At 40.1% G+C, this 23,523-nt stretch overlaps 1 protein-coding gene across 3 annotated transcripts; it reads right to left on the bottom strand.

Annotated features, from left to right (window-relative positions):
* Positions 1 to 20,956, bottom strand: LOC122573191 (echinoderm microtubule-associated protein-like CG42247). 3 transcript variants are annotated; one of them, XM_043739254.1, is made up of 17 exons: positions 19,059 to 20,956; positions 18,515 to 18,750; positions 17,188 to 17,716; positions 16,687 to 16,864; positions 6,212 to 6,445; positions 6,009 to 6,125; positions 4,803 to 5,034; positions 4,411 to 4,706; positions 4,068 to 4,232; positions 3,849 to 3,944; positions 3,626 to 3,763; positions 3,292 to 3,552; positions 2,958 to 3,215; positions 2,702 to 2,864; positions 2,428 to 2,610; positions 2,254 to 2,349; positions 1 to 2,152 (listed from the first exon to the last, which is right to left on the bottom strand). In XM_043739254.1, the coding sequence occupies exons 2-17, from the start codon at positions 18,648 to 18,650 to the stop codon at positions 1,884 to 1,886; spliced, it is 3,351 nt and encodes a 1,116-aa protein (XP_043595189.1). In that variant the 5' UTR covers positions 18,651 to 18,750; positions 19,059 to 20,956; the 3' UTR covers positions 1 to 1,883. The 3 variants fall into 3 exon arrangements, with proteins under 3 accessions (XP_043595189.1, XP_043595187.1, XP_043595190.1); XM_043739252.1 differs by having other exon boundaries at positions 18,515 to 18,739; XM_043739255.1 differs by lacking the exons at positions 16,687 to 16,864; positions 17,188 to 17,716; positions 18,515 to 18,750; positions 19,059 to 20,956 and adding an exon at positions 6,694 to 7,349.
* Between the last annotated feature and the right edge of the window lie 2,567 nt (positions 20,957 to 23,523).

Raw genomic sequence — 23,523 nt, 5'->3', positions numbered from 1 at the left:
TTTTGTATCTAATGTGCAGAATTTATTGTAGTAAGATAGCTTTCTACACTGTTACGATTTTATGCTAAAGATTTGAGGGATCGTTTGAATCCTTTTCGTTTTTGTTTCAGGACGCATCGAAGAGCAAAATTCAGTTCCGCCTGCGATTGAAACATTTCTCTTTTACAATGATTCTTATAATATACGAATTTATTTGCTTTCGCAGATTTTTTTTCTAAAAATGATCGCAAAGTTCATATATTCAAATTTCCTTAGAAAAGTAACAAGTGTAGTCTGATATTCGCTCAATACATAATAAAATAATAGAACGCAAAAGCAGGTTTGAATCGTCGATAAGAGTTCGTTTAAAGGTTCGGATAAAGGCTCACGGTGATCAGTATCCTGAAATACATTCGATCACACGAGCTCTCTCAGAGAAAGCAGTATTTTGAAGCATGCAGGCTGTGAAAAAATTTCGAACTCGATGCCATGGCAGTGACGATCCCGAGCATAGCTTGCTAACATGAGAGATTCTCGTGTTATCATTTGCATCTACTACTATATGTATATATTTATATATATATATATATATAATATATATTTCTGTAATAGTAATATATCGTTTAAACTCTGTATATTTTTCCCTATTCTTCATCAATTTGTTTTCCCTAGAAACGGATGTGAACAAAAGGGAGAATCGACGGAGAGACGCGTTGACCCGCAACAGCATTTTCTCTAAAATCTTCGAAACTATGAAAGAAAACGAATTGACCATCGTCCCGGTACAAAGGTGCATGTAATATTTATCGTCTTCATCTCAATTTCTGTTTAAATCTATCTCCATTACTTAAAATCTACCAAGGGGCGCCAGCGCCTCAAAAATTGCACGCTCCTGAACGTGCACATATTGTTTCTTTTCTTTTTGCTTCTTTTTCTTTCATACTACCTACTGGATACACATATAACGTGTGCCTATTTGTATTGCTTTCATTACGACTTTAATAATGTACTGCATCGTTGTAGCGTGATAACGATTATCGTTTGTCGCTGTTATCATAAATGCATACAAGAAGTCGTAACACGACAATGGCAAAACAGTTGAAGGAAGGGAAGATAGATTCTTGTCCTTCGCTGTTACTATCGTCGATACTAACAGAAGTCTCGATCTTTAAACGTGTAATGAGAAATTCTGGTCAAATGCCGGTCTTAAGAAGTAAAAATAATTAAAAACATCGTGTACGGATTATTTCGTGGAGGCGAATGTCTTGGAGAAATTCACAAGATGCTATGATGTGGTAACGGATGTAAAAAGTGAATGTATTTCACCTGCAAGACGCTTAACTTCAAGACAGTCGAGCGATGCAATATATTTCTAGTAGATCTTATCTTCCTTTCGTTTACAAATATCAAACTACTTCTTTCAACGTTTCAGGGAATAAAGCGCGAACTGCGTTGCTGCTGCACGAAACTATACTTAAAACGTGAAAAATGTCTCCTTGTCTCTAGAAAGATTCATCGACACAAAATTGAGGCCACAGACAAACATGCCAGACAGTTTTAACGCTCTTCAGGTTGGATATTGGACAATAAACGACGAACACATTATCGCCGGAAAAAACATGCTTGGCAACCGAGTCAAGTTGAATGAAAACGTTTGCAAAATTTGCTAAGTATCGACTCAGCCGTTCAATTCTTTCGCTGAGGACGAACTGCTGAACGCATGTTACTGAACTGTATTCAGCGCAACGATAAGAAGATAAACATTTGTCGCGTTTGTTCATTGGTATTAAAAAAGTTCCACAATGGAACGGATCATCGCAATTTTGTACAGATCGCGTTAATAGTCTAGTTACCAGACTATTGAAGACAAAGGCAAAATTTATAACAAGAGGTAGTCCTTTTATCTACTCGTCGACCAGTTCCCAAAGCATGAGCGCAGCGTCGGTCCCACCGACGGTGACGACATTCTGATCGTTGTAGAGAAATCTGGCGCAGGCCACTAGGGAACTATACACTTTTTCTTCGACGTATTCGGCCTTAGCACTGGTACATGGATACCTGAAAAGTCTCAGATAGCCTTCTGCATCACCACTGACTAACATGTCATGAGCTGCTGACCTACTTGACGTAGTTAGAACAGTCGTTAACGGATAGTAACGATTATTCCACATTCCTGTAAATAGTATTGTTAAATATTATTTTAATAATCCTGAAAGTGTAATAATAATAATGTACAGTGTTGTTCTTACTGTTACAGAACTTGCGTATACTTACCAGATACCATGTATCCAACCATGCAGTTGTGCGTGTACCATTTCACGTCCTTCATAACTAATGGACTCTTCTCTGATGATAAGGCTTTCACATCCCCTGAAAAATGTATTCTAAGTTATATTTATTCTCTTTGAAGTTTAAAGCTAATTTAATTATAAAAAGAAGCAACGTTACAGAACACTAAATCGTAGTCCTGTGTAACAGTCTGGAGAAATCTGCTATCGGAACTCCAGTCGAGCTGCACTAATGGTTGCGTTCCGCGGATCTTGTTGCTCTTCTTGTACGAGAATCCGTCTCTAGATACTCTAAAGAGATATACACTGCCATTCTGAGAACCCATCGCCACAATTTCTCCCGCTGTTCAACAAAAATAGAGTCTTATATCTTTTATAATCAACATACAAAAATATACAAATATATATAATCGTGTTTTATATGTGTATCATACTTGGATTATAGCCAATGCATGATAAAGGTGAACCACAAACTCTAAGGGTTGCTACAGCTGCGCCTGTGTCTGCGGCGAGGACTAAAAGATGACCTTCAGAAGAACCAGCGGCAAGGGCAACTCCAAAAGGATGGAAAGCTATGCAAATGCACTCGAAACCGACCTAAGCAAACATTACGTTTGAATTTGAATTTTAGTTAAGATTTTAGTTAAAATTTTTATTTGAATGTGAAGATTTGATGATTTAAATTAATACCTGCGTCGTCCACAAGAGTTTATGTCTACGCCAAAGTGCAATATTCTTATCATGACCCGCAGTAGCGAACACTTCGTCGTCAGGATGCACAGCAAGGCCCCACAGCTGCCTGCCATGGCCAAACACGACTTGATTAAACCTTCTTTGAAGAGAACCTTCTAAAATATTATTCCTGGTAGTTCCAACATAAATATTTCCGTCGTTCCTCCCTGGTCTCTGAGGATAGATACTTCGCACACCTCCTACTGCCTCTGGCAACTATGTAATGTAACATTCAGAGATAGCATAACATATAATACTTGACTATTAATTAAAATCTAGGTTACACACATACTTTAGTGTCCGTGATACGTTTGTAATTCTGAAGAGAATCCCACGCGGCGATTTTACGGTCTTTTTCTCCGCCAGAGAGCAACGTTCCCTCTGATAGCATAACAAGTGAGCTAATGCCTTTATTATGCGCCTCAAATTCCATTCGTACAAAGTATGCACCATCCGCATCCACGGAGTAAACGGTGATGAAACCGTCGCTGTCTGCCGTGACGACATCTCCGTCTTGCTCGAATTGGATGCTAGTCACGTGCGTGCGGGACGGCTTAAATGGAAAATCAGAATTAGTAAGCAGCTCCAAATAGACGAGCGCGCGTTTACTTCACATTACAACGTACAGGTTTGATAATGTCCGTCCTTTCAAAGAAACCGTCTTTCCGCCGATTCCAGAAGGTCAAGTGACCTCTACCGTGCGTAATCAGCAGATTGTCGTCGAGAGGATGAAAAGCTGCACCGGTTAGGTCCTCCTGCATGGTCTATAAAAATTGGTATTACACGCGGACATTATGATATATGATCATGACATTGTAGCGTGCGCGAAGTAGGTGGAGAAAAGCTTACCGCCACTTTACCCAACAAATGGCCCCATTGCCACTGCCACACTGAGAGTATCGCCTCCCTGCCAGCGTCAACCGCTAATACGTAACTACCCCCGTTCTGTGCACCGAGAATCATATAGAAATGTGCTCGTTGTTCAATTCCTTTTTATACGATATTTAGGTTCACGTTATGTTAGTACATTAGTATCGCGTATGCGTGCATTTGGGTGTGATATTTTACCAGTTGCGAGAACGCTAACGCGGAGACGCCCATCTGGAACTCAGTCATTCCGAACACGTACAGAGTAAGCAGAGTCTCTGTTGACCATATGCGAACGTGTGGTTGCGCTTTTCTGTGTCTACCAGCTTTTTGTCCGGATGCCACCAGCTCTCTACTTGGGTGAACCTACCATATACATTAAGCGAATACGTTGAAACATTTACATTCATTAAAATTCCGGAGATGTTAAATTATCTTTTTACATTTTTTTTTATTTTAACGTCTTATATATTTTAGGTTCCCGTAATATCTTTCCGATCGATTATAATCCAGCTAAAGTGGCAACTGAAACCAACGATAATACCTCCATGCACGTAATATCCTCCGTATGGCCCACATAGTGCCGTTGTGCATTTTCCTCTCTGTCAAAGAGAACAGCCACGGCAGCGACATAGTACAAAAGTTCTCCACTCGGTAGAACCCAGAGATTTCTTCGGGTATCGGTGCCCCGATATCCGTAAACCCATTCAAGTTGCAGCTTCTTATCCGGCGGAGAATTGTCCACCGGTGGCAGGTGGGAAGGTGGATAAAAGGATCGTCTCAATCCTCGAATAGTCACTCTAGCTGGTTCGTCTCGCAATACCTCGACAACGCTATAATCTATTTAGAAAGAGCGTAATGTGCTCGTTTAATATCGTTATTTACAATTAGATAATCGGTGTACATAATGGATAAGCGAAGAGCGATATGGAGAACCGTTTACTCGGACGACGTCTGAATCAGGGGCATACAAAGCGCGTGGTCTGCTTTTGCTACGAGCTCGTCTTTGACGACCGATATCCTCGACCACAGTGGGTGGTCCTCGTGATCTGGATCTTCTTGCGGGGGACGCGGTAACAGCACCAGCTATACCCATCCCCGACCCAGTACCCAGATAAAAAGTATCCACGTCAGCGAATTCGTTCCTTAGTTGCGAGAAACTTCTTACCTGTCAACGGTATAATCATTTAGTTTAGTAACAGATGAAAAATTGCGGTTTTGCTTTTAATATTGTCTTTAAAAGATTATCCTTGATTATAAATTCTAAGGATGCGGTGTCAGTAAAAACAAACGCGAAAGAGGAATGTAGGTGTGAAAATGAATGAACCTAGACACATCTTATTCCCGTGTCGGAATCGTGTCGCGAACGTCACTGTTGACGTAGACGTCACAGGGTGTATACACGATGATGCATAAGGTAGTCGAATGCTCGCTAAAGAAAATTGGTCAATTTGAAATTCATATACGGTCGTGACCTGGAAAGATGGATCTCTGACCTTTTTTCCCACGAGCCTCCAACCGGCTTACAACGGCCGCGATCACCAGAACGTATAATCGTGTAATCTGCTATGACGTTGTGAAACTCAAATCAAAAATGATTCAGATAACATGCAACGATGAGAAACAGGAATAATAATATCTTACTTCCATCTGCTATGTTTTAGCATTAACAAGATGTGAATTTCAGTATCTATTGAAGTGAAATTTTGTTTGTATCGCTCAGTGACCTATTTCCTTTTTTCAGCAATTTTATTCCCTGATTACCAACGATATTTTTGAGTATAATAAGAAGATCGTTCGGAGGCGATTGAAAAGAGAGTTAATCAACGACCCTATTCCATTTATTGCAAAGAAGTCGACCCCGATATCGTCACGCTTCGTTTCGACGCTTCTACCCCCACCATCGCATGCATATTTATGGACAAACATTATTCAAGCAGATTTTATAAGTACGATGCCGAGCCAATGTCTTCGATTTGCATAAATCGCTGATAAACTTTCGAGTCGCCCACGTTTCGGCCGTTCACGAACGTACACCAATCGATCACGATGTACGTCATCCTTCTCGACAATTTCGGCCACGGATTTTTATTGTATTTCACGTGAACTTTTACAATACTTATTCCCATTGCAGTATTTTACCTCTTGACCTGAAACTGTGAACATTCTTTTGGCCCCATTCATCTTCAATACTTGTCCAAGATCTTCCAGTACTTCTTCAAACGGCTGCGAAGTACGGAGGTTCAACAAGACTCGACACTGAAATCAATTAGTTGTTACTCATAAAAAAAAGAAAAATACAAAGAAATTTGAAATACGTTTTAGGTGTGCTTTGTAATTACTACCTGTACTGTGTGGTCATGGTTGTTAACGATTCGTATGACACGTCCCGAAGAAGGCTTTCCACCGCCAGGAGGTGGTGCTTCGTCGGTGATGGAAGCTTTCCTGCTAAGACTCGCCACCGCTGGTGGTCTACTTTGCCATCCTCCGACACCACCTCCGACGCTTGCTCCACCTCTGCTACCTCCGCCAGTAGGACTCGTGTACCAGGTGTTGCTTTTCTTTCCGTAGCTGGCCGGCTATTATTCCAAGTTAGATAATAAATTAAAAACAAGTCGTGAAGACCTCAAGCAATTCCATTAATTATTTCTAACGGCACTGGCGTATAATTGGTTAAGCGAATATAGTGAAACTATGCTAGTGGCTTTAAGGTTTAAATATTCATTTTAATTGTTAACACTTTATATCACAAAGTGCCTCGCTATATTTGTTTCACCTACTATAATTTAACATTAATATATAGAATCTGGATTAAGATTTGGAGGACCTGCAACATATCGGCCGGCAGCGATATAACTTCAAAGGAATCGCTCATCAACACGACAAAACTGTCGCAGCCGTCCCAGGATTTAGGGCTACAGGACTCTAGCTCGGAGTCGCTATAAGAGTCCGCCTTGTCTCCGCCGGCGCCAAAGTCCGGCTCCAAGTCCGAGCGGGACGAGGAACTTGCCGACTCAATGGTGAACCTAGATCACTGTAGTCTCACTCAACGATATTCACAGTCCTTAGAGAACGTTCTTCACTGAACAGTAAACTTTATCCCTGCTTTATCACATTCTTTTCCATCACTTGCTCACAGTAACCCTCAGTTTCTTCTTCAATATTTTTAATTCTTCTAATAATACCTTATGTAACAGACCGAAAAATTTTAAGTTCGAGAACTTGGAAACAGTCGCACAAGTAACAGACTGTTATTTCTTCTGTTTTAATCGTACAACTGTACTTTTCGTAGATTGGAAGACTTTAATTTTGGTTGTATAATTGTATGAACGACACGGGTTCGTAAAAAAGAACGGGAAACTTCCGTGGAAAAGGCGACGCCTTGTAATCGCAGCAGCTGATCGCAAAGGAAAACTACGATCGGAACAAATGAAAACGTGGTGTCCAAAGCAAACGAGGGCCGTCAGAAGGTTGTGCCACTAGGTGCAACCTCAACTGTGTTCGATGGACAACTGGAGGCGGGGTGTGTACTGCCTCATTGGGCTGGAGAACCAACCCCCTGGCTGCAACATCCCCTACCCTCCCCCTCCGCTTTCTAGGAGAGCCATCGCGTCTCAAGGCCAAACAGCCACCCCCTGTACTTGAGTGTATATAGCTGACCAAATCGTGCGACACGTAGATTGCTGGTCAAAAATTTGGATTCGCTACATGTTCGAAGAAGAAATGCAAAAATCTTTAGAAGTGTTTTTTAGTCATTGACTTATTTTCTGGTCTTAAATCGAAGATCTATCGAGGTATGGAAAATTATAGTTAACACGTTAATAAACTAGTCGTTGGTAATTTTATATTCATAAAGATTTTATGTTATATCGTACAAAATTATATATTTCTATCGTCTTTCTTTCTTATATGACTTTTTATCTTTTGCATATCATAAAGAATACTTTATAAGCAACTTAAAGGTAATATACTACAGGTGCACTATTTTTTTTTTTTTTTTTTATCTTCATCTCACGTGTATGAGATTTTATATATAACAAGGTTCTTGCATACAATTGATTGTTACAAAGTATGGTTCTAATGTAATTTTGCCTGTGTCATGATTTGTCGACAAATGATGGTATATTATGATGGACGAGTGGAAATTTTGTTAAATGGAAGCTTGATGGACACCTGTTAATGAGGATATACGTTCGGAAATGAGTGTTCGCGGTAGGAAATTGGTAGGAGGTTGAAAGCATTCTTTGGAATTAAGGGCGTCCACGCCCTGATACGGCGGCGTACCGAATGAAAAAAGAAGTAGCATCGTATAGGACCAATTATCCTTGTTGACTAAATGGGGTCAATATTCAAGTGAGACAGAGAGGCAATGAAAAAAACGTTAACGAGGCTAATAGTGTAATAAACCGACTTATGAATTCGAGACACGCACGCTGCTGCCGGCAGAATGCCAGAGATTCGATGACCTTGCAATCGTTTGCTATACTTAAGATCTTTCCAAATTTATCAGTGGCAAATAACAAAATTTCATAAAATCGTGCAATTCAATTATTTCACAGATACTTCTTATTTTTCTTTGTATTAAACCTTATATTAATTTAAACTTTGTATTAAGCGACCCGAACAATGATGCAAACAAGTTTCAGAGAAATTCATCATTAGAAGATAACTCGATCGACCAATAGATGGGTACGCGTTCATCCTCGTGCAGTTGCAATGCAATGCCAGCTTTGATGGGATTGCTATGATAATGGAAGCATAGATTAACACAAGGTGAAGGTTAAACGACTCTCTCTTTCTCACACAGGCGAGCAACCCTTCCGGTAATGCACCCTCCGTGACGTAAGCTTAACCAATAGGCAAGCCATTCAGTGATTTCTTTTCTCGAAAATTGTTAGCTTTTTAAAAAATTACACTTCGAAATGTACGTACGTTTAAAAGTTATTCGAAGACGTCATAAGAAAGATTCAAAGACAGTTCAAGTTCAAATTGTTCTTATAATATGCAATAAATACTCATGACAACGTGACTAAGACGCTTAATGGACTCGAGGCACGAGCTTTGAAAGGAGAACATTTGGACAGTGAAGAGATATACAATTTTTTTGTGGTATGAATCAGCAGCAATAATTTGGGAAGGATCGATTGGAAATCCTTAGACAGATCTCACGAATTATCTGGTAACGTTATTAATTCCGATGAGATATATCTCTAAAATAACTAATTTACAAATTTTAAATTTAATATTTAATTTATATCTTTGTCAATTATATGTACGTTAAATACACAGATACGAACTATCAGTGTAACAAATAAAATTTTATAAATTTCTCATATATCAGTACGTGATTGTTTCCGCTATAGAATAAGGAATATTATTGTATATAAACACCATCGCCAGTGAAATTTATAACGTGCTTAGATTCTTAACGAATTTCATGAATTCTGTCAAAGGCTACCGGACAGTCTTTATTATTATTTACTTTCTTATATCACTGTCGAAGCTCGCTGTTTGATCAGACTGGAAACCAGTTTACGGGTCAACTTTGTTTCCGCAATCTGATCGACTCCAAGCAAGCTTGAAATCAGAACGACGTACACAATCTCCTCCATCGAAACGAACCTCGTAAGGTTCGCTGCTCACGAAGGTGTCTATTAATAAATTACAAACTAAAAATACACCCCTTCATCGACGTGCAAGGCACAACGTCATGGAAAGATCTATTTCTCATAATTATAAGTATTTGCCGCTAGATGAAACGAAAGCTCACAGATATTATGTTTTGAAAATACAATTTTCATAATTTCAAGCGGACGTCGTAATAATTTGAAAGAATATTATTTTTTGTATATAATACGGTACTTATATAATCTATAGATTCCAACATTTCAGGTGAACAGTTTGCGCGACGTTGTAACATGAAATAGCCATTTCGATCGTGTGGCTGGAAAAAAAAAACAAGGCAACTAGGAGTGGAAAAAAGAAAGAGGAAACAAGAGTCCATTCACGAGGAGTTTAGCTGGTTCGTATAGTAATTTATGACGCTGTCCCCATAAATTACGATTTGCCAGCGAACTACAATATGTGTGAGTTAACGCGTATGTTTGTTTGCAAGGCCAAGGTCACGGTGCAACAATCTTCCGGTTGTTGGTATGCGATCGGATGGAAGGCGCAACGAAAGTATGCGTGGGTGCACACTCTGGGTTCACCATAGGTGCTACAACCCTTAACCTTTTCACGCATTTACACGGTCATGTACCCCGTTGATTCATCTTTCTGATACAACAATTCATGCTGCGCAACATTTTACGCAATCAAATTGATAAATAATAGAATTTTTGTGACTTCCTTTTTCTTACTTCTAACGTTATCAAGAATTTTACGTTTGACCTAATTATTTATCTGTATGTATTGTAAAAAATCTGCCACACGATTCGAGTAAATTCGATTTCTTTTCAGGTATTAAGGATCGAACTTTCTCGATTAACCGCGACCTCCAGCTTCAATGGAAATGAAATCCTGTCCTATATTCTACAATCGACTACGCTATAACCAAGTATCCTGTCAAGAATATTAGCCTATAGGGATTATTAATAATATTCTAACCATCATATTTTTTACCTTATATTTTTTCTCCATTGCATAATTTATTAGTAGAAAATTATTTGCTTTTCACATCGATATATCCCTTTGCAGAGAATAACAGGACGGGATATTGAGTTTGACTTTCTCATCTACATTGGAACACCAGCTCGCAACGTATAACAGGGTGAATATCCGTCTTAACCGTTTACCTTGTTGATAAGAGAGCGAAGACCGTTGAAAGGTCGCTTCACTATACTCCAACCCTTAACCTTTGGCGCCAGGTCACTGACTATAAATTATCATTTGCAACACTAATTCGATTACTCGAATTGAATATTTTAGTTAGAAAAGAGCGTTCACTATCATTCTGATACAAAATAATACGCTATGTATTTTATATATAAAATTGATACGAATTTGTGATGAGGAAAAATGTATTTCCATTTTCCAACGGTTTCCACATGGCATTCGATGCACGCGCGCGGCACTATAATTGGCAGGTGATAAGGCTCGCTGCATCGATAAGCTATTTGCGCGGCGATCGTTGGGTTAATTCGGCCGGGCCGATTAACACGAAACATTTTTTTTTTCCCTTATCGGTAATCTCGTGCGGCGTATACACAATCCTGATTTTTCGCGACGATCGTTGCCTAATATTAGCTTCGTGCACTTTGTGTAAGATGTTAATATAAAAATTGCTCACATGAAAATCATCCACAACATACGACTATTTGTATCATAGTGCCACATAGGCTCGATATACAATAGAACAAAAGCGTTCCACTCAATCATCTACGAATTAATTGATATTTGATACTTCAAGCAGTGTTTTGACGAATTACTATAATTTCTATATAGTTCAAAGAAGGCTGGTCTTGACGCTATGAAAATCAACTAGTCTAATTCCTAAAATAAAAATGGTTGCAACTTTTAGAGTAGATTGATTATCAAGATTCAACAGTATCAAGATTCAGTAAGAAAAAGACCAAGGTTATTTCTGAAATCTTTTGAAATATATTTTGCAGGATAGTCCGAAAATAATATAACGTATAAATGGAAATAAATTAATTTATATAGGTTTTTGTTACTAATACCACACATCACAGCAGAATTCTTCTATCGTTCCTCTCTACTGTTCTCATGTATTGGAACTTAGAATTGCATTACTTTCGTTCTATTCTGTGCATTATTAGAAGAAAATCGAGGGTTGTCGGAGCTACTTATGCATGCAAGAAGTTGAAATCGTAATTGACATATATTATAGGAGTGCGTGACGAGCGAGCGTGCTACACGGAGTGAGAGAAGGTTTAACACACAGGGTAGTTGTCCTGCGAATGTTCTGCGACAAGCGTGCAGGCAGTCTGGTCAAAAGGCAACGAATACCATACAGACGGGATGCCGCAGTGATTTACATATCGTCGATCGAGGTATACACGTCATATGGCGAAAACGTGTGTGGATTGGTGTAATACGCACCGGAGGGAACGACGGATCGCGACCGGTTTTCTTGAAATGCTCCTCTTTAATCGACCCTTACCGAAATTCATTTATTTCGAATTCGAACCTCATACATATTCAGCGCGACAACCAGCGATAAATGATCCGAGCCACGGATTACAATGCGAATAGTAACACGAATCTGCGTGTTTCATGATAACGGGAGGAAGAGGGGAGAAAGAAAGTAGGTAACGGAGCAACATTCTGACCACTTTGAGTTCGCACTTACACGTCCCCTTCCGCTTTGCGGATCGTTCAATTGCGTGTCGATATGTCGAGAGGAAAGTCCGGGAGTTTTTCTTATGAAGATAATTAGAAGGAACTTACCGTTGCATGGAACGACCTTATAATTACTATTAATTGCATTAACATTCCTATTTAATATGCAGACATATGTCTCGCCGTATATTTTCTTAATTAAACTTTCCTCATTTTTTTTTTTTCTACATCGCAATTTGAAAATCAGGTCACTAAAAGTCATATTTTCGAGTCACACTTCTACTTTTTCATTTTTTATACTATAAATTTGACCAGAGAAGAAATAGCGTGTAATTAAATATCAGGTTGTATACTTGGGCTTCTACATCCGTGAAAGCTGATTTAACCGCAAGGAGGTATTAGTCAAAAATAAAAGAGCGCGAAACGAAATAAGAAGCTCGACGAAGAACTCACCAGCTCGAACTCTACAATCAGTTGGAATCAGATCGAATGTTCGCGTAATTATTCGATAACTCAAGGTATATCGCTCACAAGATCGACGTAATAATGTCAATTAAAGTGGACTGCCGTCAGTCATGCAGCCTAGGAGAACAAAAAACAACAACTACCTGAAAAGGAAGTGGATATCAAAAAAATTTACGAGCTTAAGGGAGTCCGTTTATCGTAGCAAATATTTTTCGACTACCTTGCCCGTTTCTTCGCCCTCTCCCTTGCCGTGTACGTGTAATTAATCTGCTGGCAAGCATGCAATATTTTCGTCGGCCCAAAGACGATAAAAGCAGAACAAAATTTGGTTCACCGAGATTATGGCTATCGAAATCTTTCCCTTACATGTCACATGTCCCATGAATAGCCTCGCGTGAAACGTCCATAAGAACGCAACAACGATCATGTTACCGATCCGTTCTTTGTAATTACATATTTTATTCGTTTCTTAGGAAGGTATTCCTTGTGATTTCGTGACGCATATAGGCCAGATACGTGCAAGAAGTTTCTGGCGCTAGAGTTCGTGACATATCACGGTGAAGGGTGGCTGACATGAATTTCAGACCAGTTAACAATTATTTCTTTCAAGAACACTCACCAACGCTGTTATATCCCTTATGAATTTACGGGAGGGAACACGTGTGCACACGACAGTAGCTGCGACCGACTATTTCAGAAAGAAAAAGGACTCGTTATCACGGCGAAAGCCGGCACGATATGAAAATGAAGAACGAGCTCGAAACATACGTGACGGATCGTCCTACGTTCGAAACGTGCCACTAGAGATTACAAAGAAATAATCGCGGCGATTATTCGATTGTAAAACGCTGCCTGAAGGATGGCAATTTTTGGCGACGCTTTTTATACTTAATTTATATTACATCCGTGGAATTAATCAACGTACAATCGATAAGATCGAATACAAAGGTTGTAAGTTTCGTTTTCAAGGAAAAAAGAATCGTATAAGCGTACAATACATCATTCTGCTTATCGCTTCTTCAAATTTTATTTAAGCATTTTCGTAATACGAATAGAACGAAAATGCAAATACGATTATAAGAAACGTAGCGCGTGAGCAATCAAAATGACGGAGACCTCGATGCCCGACTGGTGCACTGTTCCATGTCAGTGTCACACATTCGAATCGGTCGATGTCGTCACATAGCATCGATACCTTTCGATAAACGCTTGTCATACGTACGTGTGCATTACGTTTGCGCTCAGAGGTTTGCAGTAGTAATAAACTGTTACTTCCGACCGCAGTAGTAACGCCTTTGCGAGAGACGGTCAGAACATAATTGATCGCGTCAACTCACAGCCGGCTGTAATCGACGCTATATCTTCCAGCGGTTCCTCGTCATTTCCGTTATCCCGCAACATTAATTTTTCATCATGTTATCGCTCCTCCATGCGTCACTATTTCATTGCAATTTCGAACGCAACCATAAATTTCCAAATATAACGTGATCCTCGTTTCTAATTGTACGCTTTTTAACTATGGATTATACTTATCAGGGATAAAATATTGAACCGTTAAGAGAATATCAGTCTGCTTCGTCAAGTTTCTTCAGACAGAACAGTGGAAACACGGTTTGTGAATGTGTTCTATGTGGAGAACGTTGTATTTATTGATCCCTTGCGGGACTGACCAACGGTCAATGAGATACGGTCTCTCCCTTGCTAGCTGCCCTACGACTTGAGAGCCCTGCATCGGTCTCCTTAACGGAAATACGAACCTACCCCCTCACCCTGTCTCTAACCCCCTATGCTACAACGTGATTCATACGTTCTTGGAGAAAGTCGACTATGTATACTATAAAAAAAAAAAAAAAGAAAAACAGCGTAAAACGTTTCGAGGAAACGGGAGGAACCAAAAACTGCATGTGCTTAGATTTCGACCTATATAAAGCGATTGAACAGTGGACAGTCGCTTAATGGCATAAAACACGAACGACACGAAGGAAGTGAATTAACTGGCAAACGATCGAGCATCCGACCTACATTTTAGTCTGACGAAGATCAGCGGGATAAGTTTTTGTGGTGTGGCGCCATAAAGAAATTTAGGTCATCCGTGTAGCGAGGTGAAGAAACTGGAGTCCATTTAAAGGCGCAACTGTTATCACGACATGGAGGAAAGATGGATTAATGACTGGTTTGGTGGAAATGAAAATATGCAGACGAGTGGAACGCATGGAAGCACGATAATGAGGCATTAAGCGAAATAGGATGGCGTACCATTTGAACGGTGGACTGGTGCGCAACCGCAGATCCAATTGGCCAGCCCTTTTCACCCCGCTTTCCAGCCAACCCTGTGATGATACTTACTCCCACTTTTCGTCCCGTTGACACGCTCCCACCCCTACCTTAAGACCGCAGATTCACCTACGTACGTCGATCTTTCATACCACGTGGCTTTTGTAAACAATAGTCAAAATATGTACCTAATACTGATCTGGTACAATTAGATTCGGTATCATTTGGTATTCTTACGGAGAAGAATTATTGATGCAATTTTTTATTCGAATCTCGTTAAACCTACGATTGTTCCTTTTGATTGAAATTTTTAGATGACGTTTATGACTAAAAACAACAAGATGGTTCGTAGAGAGCTTAATATCGATTGGATCTCTAACGATATAGGTCAAGGCGAATCTCAGTGTAGATATTGCTCATGAGAATCCAGGATATAGGTCATAGGTGTATGAACACCGGTTCTGGACTTCAATCGGCATGCGAAGGTTACTATAAGTACGATAGGATCGTGCATAAGCTTTGGCCACTTTGCCGGATTAAGGGCTGACCCGACACGAGACCTAACGCCGATCGAAATAACGGATCGTACACAAGCCGAGGTAGGAAAGCAGAAACTACGACGATACGATATACGGTATAATGAGCGACTTGGTCACACCTTAAAACCTAGAAATTAGGTTGGGGCGTGGACCACCCTTCACGTGGCATGACGTAACGATAAATGATATCCGATCCTTCCTATCGGCGCTTTCATAAAAATAATGAACATCCGTGGCCTTCCAGGCGAATTGAGTTGAAAGGTTTAGCCGTTAATTGGACAATTTTTCCCTGCAACCAATCCCTCGACTTTCGAATCTCGTAGACGATCCCTTTCGAATTGGCCTTGATTCGCTCTACGCTTGAATAATGCAGCGATTAACGTAAGCATTTTAGAATTGACTTGAATAAAATACAATTTTAAATGTTCGATATTTGTCAAAGAAGATTGATATAGAACAATGATCGTTGTGACTGTTCTTTTTAGGTAAACCAGGCAGATTAGTATTGCGTGTGGCCTGCTTAAAGACTGATCTGGGCCAGATACACAAAGATTGTTGACAGCAATATACGCAGTTTTCTTATAAATTGCTATATCGCGACCCGGCCAGCCCTATTATACTTCCTATTGATATCTGCGTGTGTATGCATTAGCTGTATGTATACGCGTGCCCAACACGTTCAAAGTACGCATTTGTAGAAGTCGCCAGTGTTTTCTTCTTGTACACAGGCTGCGGCTCATGAATATTAAGCGTGTGTTATGTGTACACCAGCTCTAGGTTCGCTTTAATTATACGAACGATACGTAAGCGACGAACGCCCCAAGTAGAAAAGGATATTTACTTTTCGCCATGCACAAGTCCCTGCACGTGTTAAATTATCGCTGTCGTAATAAGATTGGTTCTCTCAGGTTCGAAGGGTGGGGTAGGAGGGTTGTTGTTACCTGACCAGATTTGATCTACACATACACGCGATCCTGTGTCTTAAGGACCTTATTTCTTCTTCGTGCAATGTATCAGATCGAATGACCCACTTTTCCGCCGGTGGGCGATTAAGACCCTTTTTTCCAAGCAATCTTAAACACCATGCATAGTAACCTGATTGGAAAGTAATGCTTCTTCCCAGCAGTATTTCTTCCTGATGATACGTATTTCTAATGATTCTCGCCTCTCTCTGAGCTTTAAGATTTCATCTGGCGATATTGTAAATAAAAAATTATAAATAGAAAGTTCTTTTCGCTTACCTTGAACGATTTGTAGCTGGAAACGACGTACGAGGCACCGTCTTCGAGCTCGTCCAAAGTGAGTTTACGATCACCATCCATGGAGAAGATGTGTCGCGCCCCTCTGGGCAGGTCCATCCGCAGGGACAGCCTATCCAGGAGTGCCTCCAGGGAACCAATGTCCCTTCCTGGCTTAAACCTGCAAGTTATCGCTACGATAAGAACTACGACTTCAATTTTCACAATCGACTTTCGTTTACCGATACGTTTCGTCAGTATTACACAATCAATGCCATTTAACTCTGAAACTCATTGGTAAACGAATGAATCACTCTTGTACGGCTAGTATCTTTTGTATGCCGCAGGGAGAATCTCATTCATAGGCCAAAATCAAGGCCACGAAGGGTGGACACGCCACCTGCACCCAAGAAGGGTACTAGCGTAAGCGCCGCTTTGTACACATGACCAAGGATCAGGCTACGTAACACGATCATCAACGGCAAATAGATTTTAATAGCTTACCTGAACTCAATACCAGGAAAATACGGGTCGCCATTTTTATAAAATGTGACTCTCCTGGCTCTCCAGTAACCGAGGTTGTTGTATCTCGCGGGCGCCGGCTCGTGTCGGCTCTTAGGCCTGTGCTCCGGCTGCTCCGGAGGCGGCATGCGGGGACTGGAGGGTCTACTCTGCCTCCAGAAGCCGGCCATGCCGCCTCCACCCCCACCTTCGTTTGCTAGAAGACCGCCACCGACCGCCTCTTGCGCCGCTCCACCTTCCACTTCCACGTCCTCTTCCTCTTCGTCTTCCTCCTCTTCTTCTTCTGCCTCCTCCTCCTCCTCCTCCTCCTCTACCTCGCTGCGAGCGCCTCCACCAGGCATCGTAGAAGCCGTCGCGACCGTCGTGTTGGTCGTCGTGGTGTTGTTGGCGTTCACCGTCGATGCCGTTGTCCCAACGCCGCTAGGTGTAGTTACTGTTACCACTGAACCAGTTGATTCTTTCAGGGAATTCTCGTTCTGCGCCGCCTCCTGCTCCTCTTTCTTCATTACACCTGTTCACAACATACGATGAAAATCGCAGAAAAATGTCAATGAACTTTCTGTCGATTTCCTTTTCTTTTTTTCTTTTTTTCTTTCGTTAATTCTAACTATTCATTTTTCATTCGAATATAGGTAGATACAAAGGAGAAAATTTTTTTATTTATCACCACAGAAACTTAAAAAATATATAATAAGGAGTATTTCGAAGAGCAATGGCGTGCTTTTGAATTGAAATGAAAAAATAGAATACTCAATCACATATACCGTTTGGTATATACACATATATGTATAGACCAAAAAGTAGTCCGGAAGGTAGACGCCGTACAAGCCACGGCACAGGCTTTTGTGGTACTAAATCGTTTCGTTCATAGACCCTTGAGAAACCCAATTGTATTTCTATTTTGATGTTTCAATTCCCTTTCAGCTTTTCGTTGCTAAATCTAATTTTTTAAACTATCTGATAATAAAACGCACACGTTCTTTCGAAATCATGTACCTGCGAAATCTACTTAACTACTTATCTTATGAGAACAATAGAACAAAGATATGAAATATATTTGTTTTCTAATCTGAAACTTTTTAAAGAAATATTTTACTTATGGCCTCGGACGTGGCTTATGGCTTCGTGAATTTCAACAAACCAAATCTCTCATCTGTCTGATAACAGGATCGCGGAGAGCGATTATTAAGTGCCATAAGAGGTTGCGCCACCTTTTAGCGCGAGTATCTGATCGGAGATCTGGGTGGCCGGTTCCCGGAACACATACTCGGATGATCACAATCTCAAGTTGGATAATTAGCTCTCTCACCTGGCTCCGAGGTAGTAGTTGCGCCGGCTCCACCAGCCTCGTTGCCGCCACCCACACTTCCGTCGCCCGCTGCCTCCTCGAGCTGCCCCAGGCTGGAGCCGGCACGCAAACTTGACTGATTTTCAGCGGCGATCATCGGCGCAAGGCCGACACCTTCTACCTCCTCTCTTTTCCTCTTCTCTGTTTTTCAGCCGATCTCGCTCTTTCGGGATCAACGAAACAATCCTGAGGAAAATCTGCATTTTTATTCAAGTATGTTCACGAACGGATATCTTCCGAAGACCTTCTACTGTTTCAAGATTTTGGATATTAAAGATTGTTAATATACTACAATAGTATCCATCATGAGAAAGTCTTTTTGCGAAAAGGAGGAGAATCGATATTATACCAATGAATTACAAAACATAAATTTTACTGCATAATGATCATTCAAATCTACCAAAAAGCTTCGTTACAGATTCTTTAATTTAAATTTGATTAATAATTGGAATAATTTAACTTCAGGTAATGACAAGAGCAAGATCGAGTTGTTACTTCTGCGTACCTCGAGAATAATACTAGCCTCAAGACAAGAAATACTAGCCAGCCGGCGTTCTTTTCTGCAATGTTGTCCTCCGTGAAATTGCCTGTCAAAATTGATGGATCGTCGAATTGTTCCTTCCGTGAGGATTCAAGGCTCCACTTTTTTATGCCAACGCGCGGCAAAGAAGTGACTATAGGGAACGAAAGGGCCTCCTATATGCCGGCAGGACGTCCACGTGTCGCGTGATTTGCCGGGGATTCCCGATCGATCTCCCTGCTTACGATGCACTTTTATTTTATAACTGCAGTTCACTGCAGATCAATCGATCGTCTCCCTTCATCTTGCTTAATTAAAAGGTACACTCAAATTTCAAGTGCACACGAACAATGTCCAAAGCAAAGTCTCTCACAATTGTTCCGTTAATGATCCGGTGTTATGAAGCCAACGTGGACTACGTGGTTTAAGATTAATGCCACGTAATTACGTTGCGTAACGCTAGATTATTCCTCGAGGAGTTAAGGTCACGAACTTTGCACAGTAATTGGTACACAATAATAACAAAAACCGAGGTGCGACGGGAAATTTCGATCAAAGGAACTTTACATCCGATTATAGCACTGACTGACAACTTGAAAGAGTCTAAAGTAATTCTCATTTTATATTATACAAATAAAATACGAAATTTCAGAGCAATTTGTACGCAAAGACCATCAAAATTAACATAAATCGATTTAGTTATACATGTAGATGAAACGTGGAAGTCCATCGTGAATCAGCGGGGGTGTAGCCTTTTCTATAGCTCTTCCATTCATTCCTACGCACCGACTTATCCTAGTCTACCCACCGGAAATTCACCACAATCGATTTCTTTCACTTCATCTTTCCATCCAGCATGGTCACCGTTCATCACAATTTACAAAGGATGAAACAGAGAATAGAAAAGGAAGTCATATTCGATTTCGTTTGGAAAGTAATAACTCCATCTGCTCGGATTTCAGATTGTAATCACCAACTTTGATGTAAAATTAACGAAAGAAAGAAGATAGCAAAAGGAATAAAGGAAGAGAAAAGCACGTAACACCGTGTTGATTGATCGTCCATCGACACCGAGTCTCATTTGGACGCGAGATAACACCGGACAGTCGCGATAGTATACATATTCATGCGTCCTTCGGCGATGGCGTCTCAACGTCAAGTGTGTCGCTCCGAGGGACAGCCACGAACCACGCTACCTCGGCGCCGCCGTCGTTGTCCACGTCGCCATTCTCCTGCCCGGCGACGTTTGCCGGCATCGACGCCCCGTGTCAGTGAACCGTCGCCGGCGATACGAGCACCGAACTTGTTGCACCGCGACCAGGAAGCTACGCGCAAGCCTCGCCTTCCGTTCAGATCGCCATCCACCTACCCCTATAATCGATGGAAGTATCATCAACAGAAATTGGTCGATAAAATAGATAAAAATTTACGGATCATTAACTCATTAAGGACATTCTATGAATTGACTTGAAAAGTATTAAATAAAGTATCGCGTTCATATATAACGGGTCAAATAATTTAGCAAAAATTTTTTAAAAAAATTAAGGATGGGGAGGATTTGAGAAAAAGATACACGAAACTGATAAATATTATCTGTATATATTATATAACTGGGCATCGAACTTGGGCGATTTCGTGCAGATAAGGAAATGCTGAGAAGAGGAGTTTATAATCACAATTGCTTTGCAGAGATTTGTGATATTTCTTAAAGTTTCGTAAAGATTCGTAAAGTTGAGAATATTGCGGCAGGATTTTGGAAAATCCTGAAGGAAAGTATCTATACAGGGTATAAGTATTTTGCGTGCAGAAGATTGCGATTTCTGAGAAGGAACGTGGCTGTTTCGCATTTAAAAGTTTCAGAAGAAACGTGGCACATTTGCATATACCAGTGTGATGTCCGACATCGATGTCGTTAATACGACATAAATATTGAACAATTATAATCTTAACTGAGAAGGTTCGAACCGCATAACGCGAATCAATCTTTGCGTAATAACGGCTAGTGGACGGTTGGTCAAGTGGAACTTTGATAATTAGTAGCACGAAACGAAACGTCCCGTATCGAATAACTAACAATTTAAATCGTAGAAGTGCGAAACACAAAGAGAAACGTACAATCGTTCTAGGACATAGGATTACCAGGTGAAAGAAACTAGGACAACATTTGATAATGCTGGTAATTGAAGTTTCGAAAGACTTAAGTTGAAACGACTCGATGTTGTTCAACATATTTCGTTTTGTTCCCGTGCTCGATATCTTTTTTTTTTTAACAATCCCTTCGAGCAGGGACACTAAGACTTATTGGACGGCGACTAGGATGATTAGCCGCATAAAGCTTAAGAATTGCAAAATGCATGATATGAATACAAGATACAGAAGGCGGCCGCCGCGAAGGTCGAACAAAACAAGCGATAACGTTAATACTACACGTTCGACCGACGCTCCTCCTTGCATAAAAATTTCCAACTAGAATATTTGTCAAACATTTTCAGGCCTGTAAAATATCTGAGAATTTATTACCGCGATCCTGTAATATCCGTTTAATATCCGAAAATATTTCTCGAGATATAATTTTTAATTGTATTTATTTCACGATTTCGCATCGTAAAGTTGATTTGTTGCATTACGGTGGTCATCTTTATAATATTCCGTCCACGGAGGGGCGAATAGTCGATACTTTGGTGGAGTTGCGTGTTCGTTACGGAAGGCGGCTGACCAGATTCGTTCTTCAACCACTTAAGTAATCGAGCGGCCGAGCGGCTCGTATATCACAGTAAGCGTGAATCAGCGGGATTCGGTGAACACCGAATCTCAACTTTCTCTCTACCAGACTATTTGAAATTTGTTAGGTTTGTTTTTGTCCGGAAATGTACTCGACTGAAAAAAAAAAAGGAGGAAAGACGTCGTTAATTCCGAAACTAAAACACTTTTTAGCCTAGAATCTCTTTTTATTTTGTATTTTTAATATTATTGCAATATATTGTAATTCTAATATTATTTCATACTTTCAAGAGGGGGTGAAGTTAGAAAGTAACAAGTGTAACATTTTATTTAATTCTGTATCTAATTATTTAATATTTGTTTCGCCTAGATCTGCTATTTGTTATAAGAGTTGAATGCTATAAAATAAATATCAAACAAAAGCAGTTTTGTTTTACTGAAATGATCGCTGTCACGTTTGAAAGCTACCGGAAGTCCATAGGGACCAAGCAGGTCAACGGGTTTCGTGTCACGGAAGTACCGATATCCGATTAAGGGGCAAATCATTACAAAAAGGGAAAACTTTTTTAGTCCAAAAGAATAAAAGATAATGTGCCCCGATGATTTCACGCAGTACCCGAAACTTTTCCGAGCAGTCGAGCAAAAGCAACAAACAGAGCCGTGTCTCCCTTCGTACTATCGACTTTACAATAAAACTGGAAGAGCCATTGGCCGAAAGCTACAATCGCTCTCTTTTCTTTTCCTTTCTTTATACAGTTTCAGAACGGTGGCAAAGTATCGTATTTGCGATAAAGATAAGAAGCTCAAATGATATCCAACATTGTTCCATAAATGTCACGAAGGTGCGTGCCTGAAAAACTGAACTTAATTAGCGCGCATTATTAAAGAAGCACAGAAGAGTATAAAAAACAATAATTGCTTCAAATGTTATCATTTTTATCAAGAAAACAAATATGAGAAATGTAGTTTCTGTATTCAATAGCAATATATTTTAATATCTTTTCTATGAATTATCTTTCTTTATTCGTGATATTCATTCTGGAAAGCTAAATTGTTAATTCTGAAAATGAATGAAAAGCACAGATAATAAACAGCAACTTGCAGGTTTTATAAGCGTAACACATATCTTGAAGTAAAATAATCATTACAGCACAGTTATAACGTATTTGCATTGTGGCATCTACTCGAAGCTTTCACTCTACAGTTGAGTGGCCTCCACTTATCCTGCTGCCATCGCCTGTCTTCCTTCCCTTTAACATATACGCTTGTTGTGGCACATTAACTAACGTTGCTCATGTCCCTCTTTGCACTACTACAGTTCATGAATTTCTAGGTTCGATAGATACTGATAAACTACTGCAATCACGTTATAACCTTTATCTACTGTTACAATATTAAATTTAAATAAACTCGACAATATTTATACTCGTTGAGAAAAATATCGCAGGATGAAATTCACATCTCAAAAACAATTATGAAAATTTCGTATTAAGCAGCTATGATGCATATAATTAATGATGCAATCGCGTGGCTATATTATACATACGTAATTATCATTATCGTATTAACATTGAATATTACCACGATTCATAAGAGGTCGATTTATCAAAAGATCTTTATCGAAAGGTATTCAAAGACCTTGTAGGTCAACGCGACGAGGCACAAGAGCGTTCACATGGAATGCATTTGTTTCCGGGAATGGCAAGATAAGGTTGGTACGTGGCTAAGG

Source organism: Bombus pyrosoma, linkage group LG11 (genome assembly GCF_014825855.1).
Source record: "Bombus pyrosoma isolate SC7728 linkage group LG11, ASM1482585v1, whole genome shotgun sequence".
In the NCBI taxonomy this organism is placed as follows: domain Eukaryota; kingdom Metazoa; phylum Arthropoda; class Insecta; order Hymenoptera; family Apidae; genus Bombus; species Bombus pyrosoma.
Note: the sequence above shows the minus strand (reverse complement) of the source record. Positions and strands in the feature narration are given on the sequence as shown.

Excerpts from the sequence above, each read along its gene's own strand:
- LOC122573191 (XM_043739254.1), bottom strand. The coding sequence starts at position 18,650 with ATGATCGCCGCTGAAAATCAGTCAAGTTTGCGTGCCGGCTCCAGCCTG. Across the intron at positions 17,717-18,514 it reads AACTACTACCTCGGAGCCAG|GTGTAATGAAGAAAGAGGAG; the intron begins GTGAGAGAGCTA and ends TGTTGTGAACAG. Across the intron at positions 3,945-4,067 it reads CGTTAGCGTTCTCGCAACTG|AACGGGGGTAGTTACGTATT; the intron begins GTAAAATATCAC and ends CTCGGTGCACAG.